At 31.5% G+C, this 18,756-nt stretch overlaps 1 protein-coding gene across 1 annotated transcript; it reads right to left on the bottom strand.

Moving 5' to 3' along the window:
* Positions 1 to 4,294: 4,294 nt before the first annotated feature.
* On the bottom strand, positions 4,295 to 17,351 carry LOC148270762 (autophagy-related protein 16-1-like; the record flags this gene model as incomplete). Its single annotated transcript, XM_088242219.1, has 5 exons — positions 16,894 to 17,351; positions 14,807 to 14,905; positions 13,058 to 13,232; positions 8,322 to 8,484; positions 4,295 to 4,383 (listed from the first exon to the last, which is right to left on the bottom strand). Coding segments are annotated over exons 1-5 (626 nt in total), but the record flags the coding sequence as incomplete, so codon positions are not given.
* Positions 17,352 to 18,756: the final 1,405 nt, after the last annotated feature.

Below are 18,756 nucleotides of genomic sequence, written 5' to 3'. Positions count from 1 at the left end.
TCGGAGGAACTCAGTGGAATAAAGCCATGGATAATATCCGCACTCTCTCATGTAGAGAAACCGAAGAAATTTCTTCTGAACCCTCTCAACCATTAGAGAGATATATTACGATATATATATGAAATGTTAATAAAAATGTTTTTACACTAGAATATTTCATAGTCCCTGGACAAGTGTGAAACTGATCATCTTACCTTCACATAACAAAAATGATCAATATACACCGCGATTGGTGTACCAATGCCATGCCCTATGCACCATTAGGTGAGAATGATGATGATTAATTTATTTTTGTAAATATATTGCATTGAAAAAAAAAGCAACTTTTTGATTGCAATTCCTGACATTAAAAATTTGTTCAGGGATAAAAAGGTTAAGCGCTGATGCCGCATTTGACACGTTTTTATTTGATTATTTTTTCATTCTCCGCTAAATTTATTTGCGATATGTGATTATTTTTTATACATTAATTATTATTTTATGGCCTATTGTATTAGGTAAAGTACACATATGTAGTTGATTTGGAATATTTCTTAGGAAAAACATAGAATTTAAGACTCGAATTTGAATTCTTACCAGTTATTTCAGTTAACAAAATTGGTTTATAAAACACACTGTGAAGTAAATAACAGCATTTATCGATATTATTCCTGGCCGATTACCTTTCTTTCCAATCCTTCCCTTGACCCATCCTTATGGTACCTACCTTACATCAAGATTGAAGTAATACAAAATTTGGATTTGGAACAAAGCAACATTTTGACATTACAAAACATTGCATAAAAATTCTTGGATTCGTCGCACATCGTTACATAATTCATAGTGAATTTCAGCATCCAATGCCCAAAATCGAAGAAAATCCTAATCGTATCAAAGGTAGGTCCACGTCCGTGTTCCTTTCCTTCCTTCAAATATTTCAAACCTTTTACAAAACTAGATGAAATTAGTTTTTTCGCTACAGTCCGCTTTTTGGTAACACACACAACCGTCAATTACTTTATGAACAGTTTGTAGCATTTACAAAAGTTTGATAAGATTGTTTATAAAACTGGCCCTTTTTTCCTTCATTGTTATTAACACCATTTTGTTGGGATTTTAGAATAACGACGGATGTGCAAAAAATGTAACATTGACTCTCTTTTATATTTGATATTAAAAAAGGTACATAAAGGCTTTTTTTCCAGGTTCAAAAAAAATAATATATCTAACTACTAATCCACGTATCAAATGGTATACTTTTGTACTTATTAAGTTGTGACATAAAGTGTCAAAAATAAAATTAAACCGCTCTCACGTAAAGTTAAAGAAAATCACAGGCGTCGTTGTTCTACGATCCCGACGATTCGTAATCTTAGTACCATAGAATTAAGAATAGCCTAGAAACCGCAAACGCGCATCAAACAGAAGGCAACTAAACTACTCTTAAAGGAGTAGTTTTACGTTTTGATTCTTTGTAGACGTTGCTCAATACACAACTCCCGATTTGAATTCAACTATGCCGTGTTGTGTAGTTTTAAAGTGTAGATATACTGCTGAGATCTTAAAGAAACAGGATAGGATCACATTTCATGTGTAAGTAGCAAACGCCTTACTTGAAAATTGAATTATTTTTCCATCTGTCAGATTGTCAAAGAAAACAAAATGGACATTTTGTTAGTGTTGCCAGAGTAGCTTCTTTCATTAGATTTGCTCATCTAATGAAAGAACTAATGAAAATTTGACCTCTCGGATTAAACAACGCCGTGGTGGACATTTGACCGACATTATCTTTAAAACATCAAATATTATTTAACGTTACATAAAAATTTCCATTAAATGTTAAGTATTTTGATTTTGATTTTTTAAGTTCAAAGTTCATTAATTAAATTACTCTTAGTAAATGACCATTAATTTATCTTCTCTGTTGTGTCAATCAATGTTTCTGTGGGTACAATAAAATTTTAGAAAAATTAACAATTTTTTTTTATATAATTATCTTACATTTATGTTATAATTATATTTTTCGCGATCTGGCAAAATTACACGGGGACTTCACGCATGCGCTCGGTGAAAGTAGGGGGTTTTTTGGACACAGTCCGATATATTCAAATATGATTATACGCTCCTTCTGGACTATTCTTAATTCTATGCTCAATAAATAACATGCATTTTTATTCCTTTAAATTTTATGATTTTCTTTCAGATACTTATTGATCGCAGAATACTATTCCTAACAATCAGTTACAAAAAAAAACCTTTTAGTAAATTAATAATTAGTGAAAAAAAAACTAATAGAAATTATATAACTATTCAGTAGATATAATATTGTATATTTATGTTTTGACTACATATTTTTGCTTTAGAAGTTTTAAGAAGATAAATCAATTGTTACTATCTTTGCAGTACATAAATAAACAATATTACTATGTACAATAATTTTTATGTAAAAAAGGCCTGTTAAATTGGTACCTCCAAAAGGTAGTCAAATTACACCTACAAAATATTAATACAACTACCCACCCTAAGGACACTGTACAGTACACTATTTTTAAAACCAGTAAAATGTAATACAAAATAATATCATTTAGTTTAATCTACAAGAACTATTTATAATCTACTTAAAGCTGTAAGCTAAATAACAGAGCAAATCATAAAATAAATAGGCTGCAAATTATTGTTTATTAGCTGTGCAAAAATATATATTATAGTGCTACTCCATAACAAATAACATACTACATTATTTTAGCTAAAACTACGAAAAATCATGTGGTCAGTTGGTAAAACAATTTTAAGGCTCGGGTTTCATTATACTTAATCAAAAAATGAATACACGCTGGGTACAAAGTTATATGTTTCAAAAGAGCATATAATGTGAATATTTACAATAATAAAATTGACACATAATTTTGCTACCTCCACAAAAAAGCAATATGCTTGTAATTTAATTGAGAAGTTTTTTTTTCAGTTATTGTTAATTAAAATATTAATTGTAAGTAAAATTAGTTAAAAATCAAACAAAAAAAATAATTGTTAAAAACATAATTTTAATATTAGTATTAGATGAATTATCCATTAACATAAAAGGGTTGTCGGTAAACTCTATTTAAAATGAGATTAAATCTGAGTCCAAGCAGAATAAAATTACTACAATAATAATATATGTATATGAAGACTTCATTTATCCAAATACATGAAAAGAAATTATGTATTTGCTCTATCCATAAAGTAAATTTATATTTATTTAAAATTACACATTAATAATTTTTTATTCAAGTTAAGATACACATGAAGGGTTTAGAAAAAAAAATAGTGATCTTTTAGAGCGTAAATCTCAAAAACCCTGCAGACCATGCTGGCCAATAGGTGTTAGTGTTTATTTTAATTAAAATTTAACACTCATATAATATAAGTAAGCGATAATATTTATTTTTAAAGGTTGGAGAATGTGATCCAATCCATGATTGTGTAGATTTTGTATTGATTTGTGATTAAATGTTATTATGATAGTGCATTATACAACCAAATATCATTCTAAGGGTTTTTTTTATGCAGGAAAGAAAGTGAAAAAAGCAACAACAAAAAAAATGTTTTTCTAAATACTGCATTTTGAACCGGTTGTGGTTCCGCGGTAGTGCTTTGAACTCACGGATCAAAGATGCGAGGTTCGTATTCCACTCTACTACAACTCGATTCCCATTTTTCAAGTTATTTACAAATTTCAAGAAATTGTCCGAAATTCGATATTTTCATATAAATAATATGAACTCAAATATTTATAGAAAATCATCTTCATACAATTATCTTACTCAATGATTTTTAAATCAAATAGTTTTTTTTTTTTTTTGTAAAAGAAATATTTGCGTTCTTATGATATACCCAAATATTTAATTTTGAGGGCCATTTTCAACGAGTTGTAAATAACTCACTATTAGAAAACGGAATCAAGTTGGGGTAGAGGGGGATTCGAACCACAGACCTTTGGTCCGTGAGTCCAGACACTAGCCACAGGACCACAACCCGACCAAGTTATCTTTTCTATGGATTGAGTGAGGGCAATTCAGTAAGTACACACTGTTCAATTTGAAGGTGAACCCGAGATCTTTTCACATTGAAAAAAAAAATTAGAAGAGGAATAATCTAATTCTCGGAACCAAATTATTTTAGTAATGGATAATGATTTACCTTTAATTAATATTGCTAAAGGCTACTCAAATTTGGAGATTCTAAATGTTTCAAAATAATTTCAACAATAAAAAAATCACAGATGGTCTAGACTAAGATATTAAATTGCAAACAAAAATGATTAATAACTTACTTTAGGAAATTTTCATTATCTTCATTCATTTTGTCAGCATCCTTAGCTTTGTATTTGATCAGCCGTTCCACAAGTTGTCGGTTTTCATCCTGAAATGACAGTATTGAAAATATTGCGTATTAAAAAAGCCCAAAGATCTTTTTAAATGTTGATTTCTTCATTGAAAAATACATGCAAGGAAAACATACATATCATCAATTTCGTATTTTATAACAAGTAATTTAAGTTTTAACTACCTACAACAATACCGATTTCATAGAAGGTATACAAAAAAATATTTAGGATATTTACAAACATATTTACAAATATCTTAATTTAGTAAATGGGGTCTAGAATTTCAACCGTCCATGCGCTCAGTAGCTGCAAGACTTGTTGTTATCTAAATTCTAATTTTATAAATTTGCTTTTTATTTCGTTTTTAAAATATGACTTAAACTCAAAACTTCATTGTCAAATAAAAAAAAAATGTTAATAGGGGCTAGATTTCTTATTGTCCATGCGCTCTGTAGCTGCAAGACGTTCTGTTATCTAGCTCATATATATCATAATTGTAATATATCATAATTGGAGACGAGGAACTAGAATCCCAACCGTCCATGCGCTCTGTAGCTGCAAGACGTGTTGGGATATTTATTTATTGTACAGCGCCCTTGAGGTGATTTTCACAAAAATGGCGCTATATAAATTATCCAAACATAATTATTATTATTATTACAACTCAACACAAATAATTAAGAATATTGAATAAAATATATTCTTTAATTTGTATAAATATTCTTTTATCTGATCAGTGATTGACTAACTTTTGATGTTCTTCCTACACGATCACAATCACTGACTTCAAACATGAAGAAAAACTGTACTACAATCACAACACTCCACTTTATTCTTCGTGAAATACTGTTAACACACAACAAATTCTAGATTAATGGATATTTCGAATGAGCACAAGATCCGGTATAGATCCAGAGAGAAATGCAACTGAACTAGTTTCAAAATGGCGATCAAAGTGTTTGCCAAGAGAACTGGAGAATTATTGTGGGAGGGTAAACACCAAACAGATTACTAAACGGACTAAGTAAATCCCCGAGTATTTTTGTCCTTTTGATATTTTCGTCACACTCCAGTCAGTCTAAAAGTAAATCTTTTTTATTACTTTGCTGACAAATTAAAGTGAACAACAAAAATTTTGAATACTTACACAAAATGCATGTTACTATTGATTTACAGACTGAGCAATAATTTTCACATGATAAGGATTCCATATAATTAAATTTTAAAGAAAATAAAAAATTAAGTCAGACCCGATTTATAACTAGCAAGTCCAGAAACAAATATACACAAAATTGAAATGAATAAATAATACAACAATCTAGCTCAGAGGCTTATACATGGGCGGGGATGAGTATCAGAATATAATATGCATTAATAAATAACTATTTAATATATATTGTTACGCTAGAACTCTGGTGCAAATTTATATAGTGTATACTTTGCAGCTGTGCAGACTTTGGACGCAAGGTATATTATATTAATACTTAAAAGAATCCAGCCGGAAATTGAAATCACAACATAAAATATGGAATTACATATGTGGCATAAACCTCCGCATTAATCAATTATAAAAAATAATTTTAAAAATTTGGGACTATTCATTTTGTGTACAACCTTACTTTCAAGCATCTAATTTAAGTAATATTATGGTAGAAAATACTGTCAATACAAATTTTGATTATCTTTAATTAAACTATTTAATGAGTTATTATAGCCAACCAGTTGAATTGAATCGTAAATAATAAAATGTATGTGCAGTATCTTTCCTTTATATGATTAATAAAATAATGATTGAGACACACTGCATTTTAAATACCAGTGCCCTATGCACTGTTAGGTGCAGATTAGGGAATGATTGAGATGAATTATTAAGTGGCATTGGAAACTTTTTTATGGTTGATATTTACATTGAAGATAACCATTTTAATTGAACATATTTTTAATTATCAACAATTTGTAGGATGAAACATAAAATTTAAATAAAATAGAATCAAATATAAAAAAAGGCAATCCAAAAGTATTCAAATGTCATTAATTATATTTAATATCATTTGTTCATTTACTTGGGTTGATTTTTTCGCCTATTCAATGCTGAACTATCCTAAATGTCAACTTTTCAAAATGCTTTTTTTACAGAATATGATTTTTGGAGAAATTCCCTTCCGTTCTGAATAATCTTAAATGCCAGATATGGAATACTTTTTGAGTTATTCAATGATTTCGCCAAACACACAAAATAATTTATCTAAACTATCCTAAACCCATAGGATACTCTTAAAAGGCAATTATAATCTGAATTCTTCACAGAATTTTCTAGCTTGTATCAATTTTACAATAACATGGCGTTTACAATACTCTAGAACAAACCGTTTTTGAAGTTGAAAAGATCACTCTCCTGCATATTTTAAAATTTCATGTTAAGAATATTTTAGTTGAATAGACGTTTTGTTGTACGATGAAAACGTTTCAGTAGGATTTTCTTGGGTATTATGATACAAACATTATTTTAAGATCATAAGAATGCATGTGTAATTTAAAACTCAAATGAAGAGACAATCAATTACTATTTTCGAGAGCAAACTTCTTGTGGGCACGTAAATGAGTGGGTGTATTTGTAAATGTCAGTTTAAAAGTATCACAAATATCGTAATTATCATACTGAGCACAGATACAAGTGCATAAATCATTGTAATCCCGTGATAACCACACATATATACGCAGAATGGTTTCCGTGAATTGATCAGAGTATGAAATTGGAATGGTGCCAAGTCAGGCAGATCGTAGTTTGAGGAATTGTGAAAACTCACAACTGTCAAATATGTCAGTCGGATCTCATTCACAAGATTTTTGGCTTAGCATGGCTGCAATTAAATTACATCACACTTTCTTGTGTAATAAATAATCACATTCAGACGCTTATTCAAATTTAAATAAAAAAAATATAAAAAAATGTGCAAGGAATAATGTTATTTTTGCATATGTAAGGTCTAAATTGTAATTTTTTTTAATTATTACTTGTTTATTTTTTATTTTTTGAAAGTTGAAAATACTACTTCGCTAAGTAAGTGTAAAACGAGAGTAAATTCAAATATTGAAATTAAAAAAAAATATTTTCAGTATGATATTGAAAATAATAAAATTTCAATTCTAAAAGAAAAAAAAAACCATCACACCATTTCTATACAGGGGTAGACAAAGAGAAAAGTAAACCATATCATTCTGTCTAGTATAAAGACCTCGCTTCCTCTGCATTCAAACATCTTCTAATGCATGCCCACCAATTATTCTGACTTTTGACATGTCCATCTTTAAGGATTTGTAAGATTTGGTCATATCGTATATTTCTTTTCTTAAATATTTCAAATACAAATTAGGACCAGTATTATTGATACATGTTTTTCATTGCCAAAATCAGCATGTTAGTTTGCACTTATGTGATTTTATAAGGCTGAGTTTATTAATTTCCTAAAACAAAATGCAATGAAATTTACATGAAAAAACAAACAATAATCATCATTTTTTGAAGTATACATATTGCTAGAGCTCATTTTCATTAAAAAATACACTATTGCTTCAATTTTCTCAAATCAATTTGAAATCCTATAAAAAATATTAGTAAGTAATTAACTGATTAGTCCAGGGAAATTGCCTTTTCATGCGGGAAATCTCAAGTTTGAAATCCCAGATAGTTGACATGAATAATTAAAAATGTGTTTTTTACACGTCAATATTTCAGTCTCCGGACAGAAGCATAACACTGATCGTCAAATGGTTTTGTGTATACTATGTATCAACGTACAAATGCAGTGTGCTATCAATTATTGGATAAGCAAATTACAATTATAATGACTTCCATACAAACAAGTAGATGGTTGTTAATAATTACTGTGATACAATAATTGAGATATCCCGCAACATTCAGAGCCCTACGAGGGAATGATAAAGGAGATAGCTGTTTTAGATTTTTATTAACCTGTGCTTTTCGTAATTTTTCTTCAAGAGCTGCGCAAGTAATCTGTAAAGCTTGGTGCTCATCTCTCAGATGTTGCTCGAGTATTTTCAGTTCTGAGAGGCTCGTATGAAGGCGAGACACGTCCAGCTCTAGGGAAGATATGGCAGTTCTGGATTGGGTTAAGCTGAAATAGAAAAAGAATGATGCTTAAAGCAAGTAAGAGAATTATTGTTTCGAGTGATCAAAAAGTAAGCAAATAAAAATTATGTTATATTTTACTTGTAGGCAGACAAAACCTGTTAAGTAATAAAAATTTCATTGAGTTGATATTTTGTAATTTTCTCTCCGTATATTATGTTTTCTGTGTACTTTCATGCGTAAAATAAAAAGTATACTGTAAAGTGACCTCGGCATAGGTTACGCAGTGAAGACGCATTATTTCTAATGTTTCACATTTATAAAATGAATAAATAAATTAAAAATAACAAACCACCATGCGGTTTCCCGTGGGGGTGGGCAGAGAGGACAGAATGCCACATCACTTTGCCTTTGCATACAAATCTCGCTTCCTCTACATTAATACATCTTCTCATGCATGTACGCCAATTATTCCGACATTTGAAATATCCATCTTCAGTTTTTTTTTTGGTCATAACATGTCTTTCTCGGGCATCCTCGTTTTTTGCATCAATCAACATTTACATTTTAAATCCTATTAGCCGTTCTTTCACCCCCCATTAGCTCTATATGTGCAAACCAACCAGAACACCTTTCTTGATTTTGTCGATAATATTTGTCCTCAGCCTTACATAATGCACAAATCTCCACATTTGTACACCTACCATGCATAGTTTTACCACACATTCGCCCGAGAAATCGCAATTCGACAGCATTTAGCCTACTAAGATCCCTGTTTTTCTAATTTCATACCTCACTCCCATACATAAGGGTCAGCACCAGGACTCCATTGAGAACTAAATACATTTATGAAAATAAACAAAATCTCCCAATTAAAAGGACATTCCATGAAATTAAAAAAAGTCTTCATATTGAACTAATTTTCAGATTTCTTCCTGTTAAATTCATACTATAAACTACATAGACACATTCAAGTTTTTTTCAGTTTAAAAGGATTTTATTTACTGATCCAAAGAGCAGGGTACTTGACAAACAATAGGACATTACTATCAAAATAAAAGAAGGATCCTAAATTATTAAATAATCTAATTGTAAATATTTTAGATCCAAATTAAACATTATCATGTAAATTGCTTCGAGTATTAGTTTCTTGGGTTATATTTGTTATCAGATGAAATATTAAAGCAAAATTATACTGATAATGGTATCACAATAAGACTAAGTAGACATGGTAAATGTGATGCGACATGTACAGATCTGTTGATAACACACATTTAAATATGTATATGCAAATAAAAAATAAAGATAACCCATTTAAAAACAGAACGTGGTTAGTTAAGCAAAAGTCTAAATAGTTATCATATAACAATCTTAATCATTATTATTGAAAAAACAGTATTTTTTAGCGAGTGAATAAATGAAAAAATTTAATACATAATAACATTAAATGATTTGCACAGTGGCAAACTAAATGTACCGGAAAATCTTATGAATAATTAACAACTATTCTTCAAAACAGACAAATAACTACATAATTTGCTTACACATTATCAATATAAGTCCAAATATTGGCATGCCAAATAAAATATAAACACCTATGTTAATTATTATGCAAAGTTAATAAATCTGAAGTAAGAATGTTTATATTCTCAGCTTATTATGTGAAAAGTTTTGTTTTATAAAATCCATATTATGTACATTATTACTCAATTGAAACAGACAAAATCTTGTTAGAATGATATAATGTATCAAAGTCTACATTATATAATTGCGACAATAATGAATAACAATTTAAAATGTTAAATTATCTTAAGTTACAAATGATTTCTTTCACATAAAAAAACTGATAAGCCGAGTTGTGGAGCAATGGTAAAAATATTGATTTTTATGGTCGTTTTACATTACAATTTTTTATTGTCCCTAGATTGGCTGGCATGTAACCAATTATTATTATTACTATGGATAACTTATATAGTGCCATTTTTGTAATATAATACTGCAAGGGTGCATTACAAAGTGATTATATAAAGATATAAATTTGATTACCACTTTTTTAATTTAAAAAAAACAATGTACTTGTCACCGCATGCTAAGGATTTATTCAAATGATTTAGAGAACAAGTGGGTTTTAAGTTTCTTCCGAAACATCACTTCACTCTCACAGTTTCGCACCTCTGCTGGGAGAGTATTCCATGCCGTAGGGCCTGCGACAGCAAATGCGCGTTCAACGAATTTAGTGCGCTGTTTGCATAGAGGTATAATAACTTTTCCTTTCGACGTAGATGTAGCTGATCTAAGCGTAAGACGTATGTCAGCTAGTTTATCTGGAATGCAGAGTTCCCTTAGATATTCTGGAGCAGAGTTGTGCAGTGACTTATACATAAGCCAACAGAGTTTGTATTCCACTCTCTGTGGAAAACGGAGCCAGTATAATTCCCGAAGTAGTGGAGCGATATGACTGAACTTAGAGATTCTAAAAATAAGTCTCGCTGCGGCATTCAATACAGACTGTAGGCGAGTCATTTTATTCATTGGTAGATCCGCGTAGATACCATTACAATAATCAACTCTAGACACTAAAAACGCATTTATTAATGGACGGGCGACATCAACTGATTATTGAGATATGTTGCATTAAGTGTTTTTTCATTACCTCCTTTCATATCCCCTCTATCCCACCTGCTGACAAGCCTCAAAATAGAGGCTTAGCGGGTTATTCCTTTTAAAAAAATATAAAAAAATGTACTGATGCAGTGCCATGCATTAGCACAATGCTGCTATTGTACCTAATCAAATATAAAATGGATGATTTTTACGGCCAAAATTGTATCGTAAAAAGAGCAAATGAAAAGGTTTGGGAAGCCATGCTTAAAAGTATAGCTCCAGTTTTTTCTCAGTTTCCTCTTAGATTTGCAAAAAGTAAAATCACAAGCAGGACTCAGAAACTCTGAAACAAACATTATTCGAATGAAACAACAAAACAAGATAACTCCTTCTATTTTTATGCCTTTGAATCCACAAAAATGCCGCATATAAGCTTTAAATTCACACGGATCCTGACGAGCTATGGCGGGTTTATGAGCTGCCTGCACCGTTTTAAACTTTCCAAGAACATCTGTCCTTGTAATGACGAAACCCCTCAAGATACTCCCTATTTGTTGATGCACTGCCCCCTTTTCAGTGCGTGATGCAGAAGCGTTGGTGAGGATCTTAGAGGCATCCACTCCGTAATAAGTCACAATGACTTATCACAGAAGGTAACATATTGCATGGTAAAAAGGGCAATAAATGATAGCAGGACACAAAACGCCGTGATCTCTTCAAGTGAAATGGAAGGCTTGTTGATGTCTATCAATAGTTCGGCTTCTCTGAATGAGTTTCCTGTGGTTTTTCAAAAAGGCCAAATTTGTACTGGATATCAAATATACTATAATGCGATAAATAAATTGTTTTATCCAAAAATAATGTTTACAGCAATAAATATGTCAACACTTTAGAAATATTGATACTGGTAAATGCGGAAAGATGTCTTTGATTCAATAGAAGTTCCAAAGTATTAGGAACTTTGTGGTTTAATTCAGGATGTCCTTAGACGCTCCTTTTCCTTTTCTTTAATCGAAATTCTTTGTTATACAAAATACATGATATTATTTAGTTTATAAGTACATGGTGAGTTCAAAATATTTAATTTTATTTCATACATTTTCAAGAAACTTTGCTGTAATATTTAATGCTCTTATTTTTACCACGTGTAAGAAAACATTTTTTGTATCCGATTTCCCATAGGGCTGAAGTACCTCATTGCTGCCTTCTTTCTAAATTCTTCAATTTTTTTAACAATGTCATAATTATTATGTGTTAGTTTTTAAGCAAAAAATACAAAAATAAAACCACCATCAGCACAGATGATAGACAATCTACTGCTGTCGAAAATGTCGGCAAGAATGAACACCACATCACCATCATCATAATTCTGTTTGCACTTGATGGTAGATAGGGCATTGCATGGGTACTCCAAACGCGGCATATATCAGCCTTACGCTTATGTAACAGATGATTGATATACGCTTTTCCAGGAACATGAATTATTCCAGTTTAGAATCACCTTTATAAACAATATTTCATGTCGACTTTCCCAAGAATCGAACCTGGGACTAAAGACCTGAGAAGATACATACGCAATCTGTTCAGTGCCAGAGGCAGATAGAAAGCTTGTAACCTAACTTTGAACATGCGTACCGACGGAATATTGGTAAAAATTTCTACGATTTAGTTACATGCGTACAATGTAAGTTATTTTGTACATATCTGCACAAAAGCAACGGCGGATTTGGTGTTTTGATGTGCAGGCTGTCATTGCACACATCGCTCGTTTACAACAGCATGCTTGACTTATGATTCATTATATTATTACACACAGTAAAAGTGTACAAAATGTGAATAAATGCACTGCCAGTATTTTAGGTCAGGAGCTGCCTGTGGTACTTACATAACTATCATTATCTATAATATTTCTTTACTAAGACTTTAAATTGTATAACTAGCAAAAGCCTGTCATTACATCTGAAAAGTCGGAATATTTTTTAAGTAATGTTCGACCCAAATAAACTAATATGTACCTTTCATCTTTGAATTGGATAGCCTTTTCAGCATCTTGCAGTTTAGAGTTTAGATTGATAATCTGTTGGGCATTTTCACCCCTCCTTCGGTGAAGACTAGTCAGCTCTTCTTGTTGTGTGAGTAGCTTTTGCTCCAACCACTGGATACGTTCAGAGCTGGCATTGGACACCGTTCCTGAACAAAAAATAAATTTATATAAGAAAATATACATACAATGAGCTAATCTTAAATATATCTTCTTTTCAAGATTGTCGAAATAAACCCGATCTTACAGTCCTTTTTAACATCCTCAATTCACTCTCTAATGGGCCTGAACTACTGAGCTCTATAAAATTAAATATCCTAACGAGATTCCTATGACAAAATTTACTTTTTCATATTGAAAACCATAGAACAAATTATAGTTTTCACTCCACCTCGCCCAGAATTCTCAGGCCTGCCAACAAATATCCCAGTCTTGATTTCCTCGATAACAAGTTGTTTCCTTTCATGCAATCACTGAATTTAACTCAAATATAACCATCTCTCTCCCTCTTCCATTCCCACCTATTTTGATTAAGCTTCCTCTCTTTCGTAAAATCTAACCTTAAAGGATAAACCCATGGTCACATGGAACGAAATGTTCAGGAAACAATATTTTATGATTTCTAAAACATGAGAACTTTTGAACCAAATGAGATAATCTCAATCTATAAAGAACTTTTAATTTTAAAAAATGATTATTTTATAATGCAAAGCGTCCTTTCAAATGCCCACTTGGCGTATATATAAATAAATCAAATAAAATCAACATATGGACAATGTGTTGGAAATAGTCCAAAAAGAGACTAAAAACAATCAGCAAACCTTAAACAACTTTCGTATTTTTATTTTTTTTACGTAAATGGTAATGATTGCCTTTTGCATGTTATAAACATACAGGAAGAATGACAACATTGTAATAGAATAAAAATTTGCAAAACAGTGACACGAGTTATTATATTCTTTGTTCAATAATATGTCCTATTGTTAACTCAAGACAAGATCTGGACTTTTTTGGTTTAAGTTTACAACGATTTAAACAAGCACTAAATAAATAGTCCAGATCTTGTCTCGATGTCCCTTATGTTTGTCAATGCTTCTTTCTTTTTTTTTATATGTTTTAAACTATTCTTTTATTGTAATATTTAAACCTTATAAATTGTATACATGGACAATGTCCGTTAAGAAATAAATAAATAAATAATAGGGATAAGTGCAATATAAGATCTTGATGTCACTACGACCTGCGTAGTTGTGACGGATCCCCAAAAGTTAATTCTTCCTCTCCAAGCCTACGTTGAAGAGCCAGGCTACTGAGAGGAGAGCGGGGGCTGTCATCAGGTAAAGGGTGAGCGCTTTTACATCCTTAGGTTTAATCAGTGCTCCCCCGAACATGTCGCTTCTGTTATTTTATTTTATTTTTTGCAACACAACAAGCGAGGAGGTCGAATTACAGTGCTGAATAACATCATAAAACACCCAACCCAGGCTTGAGAAACATCACATTAAATTTTTGTGTTCTCACGGGGAATCGAACCCGGAACCCGGAGTCAAGCATCTTGACCACTACACCATGGAGGCCGCCATTTTGTGACATCATCACATTCACATACAATGTGATTTCTGTTCTTTTAAATTGTTTCTATCCTACACTAAGTATGAATACAAATAAATTTAATTATTATCGTTCATCTGAAGAGGGGAAAGAAAATAAAAAGGATTGTTACCACCAGATCCAGAATGCGATTGGCGTAGTTTCTCATTTTGAATAGTGAGTTGGAGATTTTCACCTTTCAATGAATTGGCATTGTCAAAAAGTCGATTGTCTGCAAAAGAAAAAAATAACCATTTGTAACTGAGAAATGTATTCAATTTATTGATTCACATGTATATACTGGATGCAACACTAAGCACCCGTCTTGCATTCTATTCAACTGAGGCTTCGGAACTTATCTTTTATTTGATGGGAAAAAGTGTTATATGAGCAGCGGTCATTTAATGTGAAGCAGTGCAAAAGGACACGACATACAGCTTTGATTTCACTGTTAACTGGCATGGACATTTAGTATTTTTTTACTCGACTATGCGTTTGCATGGCAATTTTGACGCGGCATGACGAGACAATGCTCATTTATAGAACATGATTTGAACCTATCGTTCTATGAAGCATCATCTCTATTCAATTATACCTGTGATTAGATAAACTTTCATTGTCATTTATGGTATTATCATACATGATAAAAAAATGACACTTCGTTCTAGTTTTTTTAAGTAAATGAGACATTCTTATTCATTCTGATAAATAAAAAGTTTAAAAGAAAGCACTATTCAAATGATTCTTTTTTCTTTTTCTTAGTTTTTTTTTTGGCTTTTTCACCAACTGGGCTGTTCTAGCCAGTATCGAGTTTCCGATTTTTATATATTTATTTGAATATTTTTACACATGTGTTTTTACACATGTGTCTGGCCGAGTTTAAGGTAGGAGAGGCCGGGGTAGAATCCCATTTAGATGGACTGACCAAATAAAGGTGGCTACGGGGCTAAAATTTTACGAGTCAGTTCGTCGGGCTGAGGACAGACTGGAGTGGAACAGACTAATCAGAAGTGTTCATGGTGATCACGATCCTCAGCATTGAGGGACCGACTTGGAAGAAGACACATGTGTTAGTACTATTATTATTATGGATAACTTATATAGCGCCATTTTTGTAATAAAATACCTCAAGGGCGCTTTACATAGTGATTCTATTGTTAAATGAATTTAATTGAAGCTTTTAAATTTGTAAATTAATTAAAACAATTTATTTTGTTGTCACATGCTACGGATTTATTTAAATGATTTAGAGAGCAAGTGGGTTTTAAGTTTTTTCCGAAACATCACTTCACTTTCACAGCCTCGCACCTCTGCTGGGAGAGCATTCCATGCCATAGGGCTTGCGACCGCAAATGCGCATTCACTAAATTTAGTGCGCTGTTTGCGTAGAGGTATAATAACTTTTCCTCTCGCCGTAGACTTAGTTGATCTAAGCATGAGACGCCTGTTAGCTAGTTCATCTGGAATGCATAGTTCCCTTAGATATTCCGGAGCAGAGTTGTGCAGTGACTTATACATAAGCCGACTATATACAAATTAGTGTGTTAGTATTTAATATTACATACACTATTCATAATATATAACATATTTACAACTTTATACCATTTTTAACTAGATATTTACATACAATTTTGAATACATTTTTATTGGGTGAGGACATAAGAGTTAAAATATGAGTAGGGAATGAGATGTTGGAATCGGAGAGGTAGGATAGGAACTCAGGGTAACAATCATTAAATTTATGGGGCATAAAAAAAAACATGATTTAGATCTTCCTTCTGAAGCTGACATTCGCACATGGCTGAGTCTCATTCAAATGATTATATAAAGTTATTATATAAAGTTTGATGGGCATGCGTTCAAAATGTAAGGCTGTATTAGAAAACAATAACAGAGATGACACTGGAAGGAAATCAAGTAAATTACATTTTTTCCCTCCTTTTGAAAATAATTTAATACGTTTTGGTTTATTAAGAGTACTTATCTATGTTGACAGTTAAAAAAATGAATAATAAAAAATCTAAATAAGAATAGATGAGAAAGAGAAATCAATGAATTTAAATGTAAATTAAAAATGACTGCTGACTACATACGCAGATTAATAATTTCTACAATATAATATATAAATAAATGCACTTGTCAATTGGCAAATCATTTTACGTTTTATGTAACGTAGTAAACTCAGAAAGAAAACAATAAATAGGGTTAGGATTTTCTTACGTAGAGAAATGAGATCTTGAAAACATCCGCTTTCCAGTTTATTCCTTTCGTGTAATCTATCTAAAATAGAGCTTCTCCAACCGGAATCTTCAGCTGCCATATTTATTTAAATAAGTTTATCAAAGTATAAAAAGTATCTACAGGACCCCGGACAATAATTTTAATGTTTATTTACAACTGTCAAATAGAGGAATTCAATTCCACTGCTGTTCTGTTGATGTTCAACAAATAACTTAGCACTTTCACCATGACTTAAATATTAGCCAGCCGTCAGTGACATTATTTTATTAGAAATTAGCGATTGACATATGCTTAAATGACATTTCGGATTGTTGTTGACAAGAGCATGGAGAAATTAGAAGATGCACCGTGAAATTAGCACCAAAACAAAAATACACTGAAAACGAATGTCAAGTGTATTAGAGACATCTTCATTTTTTCAATGTCACCTCAGGTAAGAATATCGGTAAAAAGAATATCTGTATTAAACGTCATTATTTAGTACATAAGCGACATTCTGGTTCGTTTATTAAATCATAGATGGCAATAAAATACGGCTTAGTATTTTAAATTAAATGATTTAAGTACTATCCGAATACTAAAATTTCAACATTAATAATTATGAGGGCGTTCAGAGGATTTAATTTTTTATTTGTTTGTTAATACACTATCAAACCAAGCCAATTTTTTTAATGTACCGTATTCTCATCACTGATTTTTTAAAGTTTTGGTATTTTGGAATTACTCCGCGCGCCCGTGAAGTCCTCGTTGGTGGTTGTCGAGACATTTAAAAGTAGAGCCCCGTAGCTATGAAAATATTCTAAACATTGAAAAAAATGGCTTCCGGAAACTGGAAATCTCTCACAACACAATGCCAATGATGTAATTGATTTGTTGATTTACAAGAACTCGTGGCGTCGCTCAAAGTAGTTCATTTTTGTTAAAAAAAAATTTTTTATCCTTTTTTGAGAAACTTCGCGGTACTTCAAAGGTAAAAAAAAATATTTCGCACCCGATATCCCATAGCACTGAACGTGTTTATTAAATCCAAAACATGTTAAAAAGATTTACAATCCTCATGCGTAAATTAGAAAATTGGTAATTTCATTTGACAATAATATGGCAAATTGAGACTCTCGTTTGCGCTCAGAGTAATAATGCGTAACCTAGAGAGACGCCCTATCACTATGTTTCATAGAACGCAAGCGATGTTAGTTTTTTGGTTAGCAACCAATTGGTGGCCATTTTGTTTTATTTGACAACATAAACATAACGGTTCGATCGGATGCTTTTGTAGCTGTGCTTGGCTTTGTTTGTAAATAACTTGGATATTTACGTTATAATAAATAAAAATCGACTATGGGGAATTGCAGTATGTTTGGTAGCAACAGTAGGAGCGTCAAAAGTGTTAAAGGAGTCAATTTTTACAGGTATCTAACTGATTCCGAATATTTTCCCATGATTTACATTGATTTTTGGCATTTATTGTCCCGACACATGTATTATGTTACTTTAAAACTTTCCTTATATCAACATATTTACTTCACATACTATTTTTTCTCAATTGAAGGGATAAATTTGTGAATTAAAGTATGTTTACTGTTGATAATGAAAGTTGATTATAGGCAATATGTCAGGGCCGCACTAGGCATCCATATAAAGTTTGAGTTTTTATCGAGTAGAGGTCGATTCAAATTTTACTCGAAAATAGCAATGTTAACTTTGAAATCGCATCTAAAATGACGTGTCCAAATTTCAGGCCGCTGCGACTTGCCGTTTCGGAGATGTGACGGACAAACAAACAAACAACACAGGACTTTGGTTCCATGGAGTTGGGATTTATGTCTCAATAAATGTAACATA

The sequence above is a fragment of the Micrasema longulum genome, unplaced genomic scaffold, assembly GCF_059751315.1.
Source record: "Micrasema longulum isolate JH-2025_06_02 unplaced genomic scaffold, ASM5975131v1 h1tg003435l, whole genome shotgun sequence".
Classification (NCBI taxonomy): domain Eukaryota; kingdom Metazoa; phylum Arthropoda; class Insecta; order Trichoptera; family Brachycentridae; genus Micrasema; species Micrasema longulum.
Note: the sequence above shows the minus strand (reverse complement) of the source record. Positions and strands in the feature narration are given on the sequence as shown.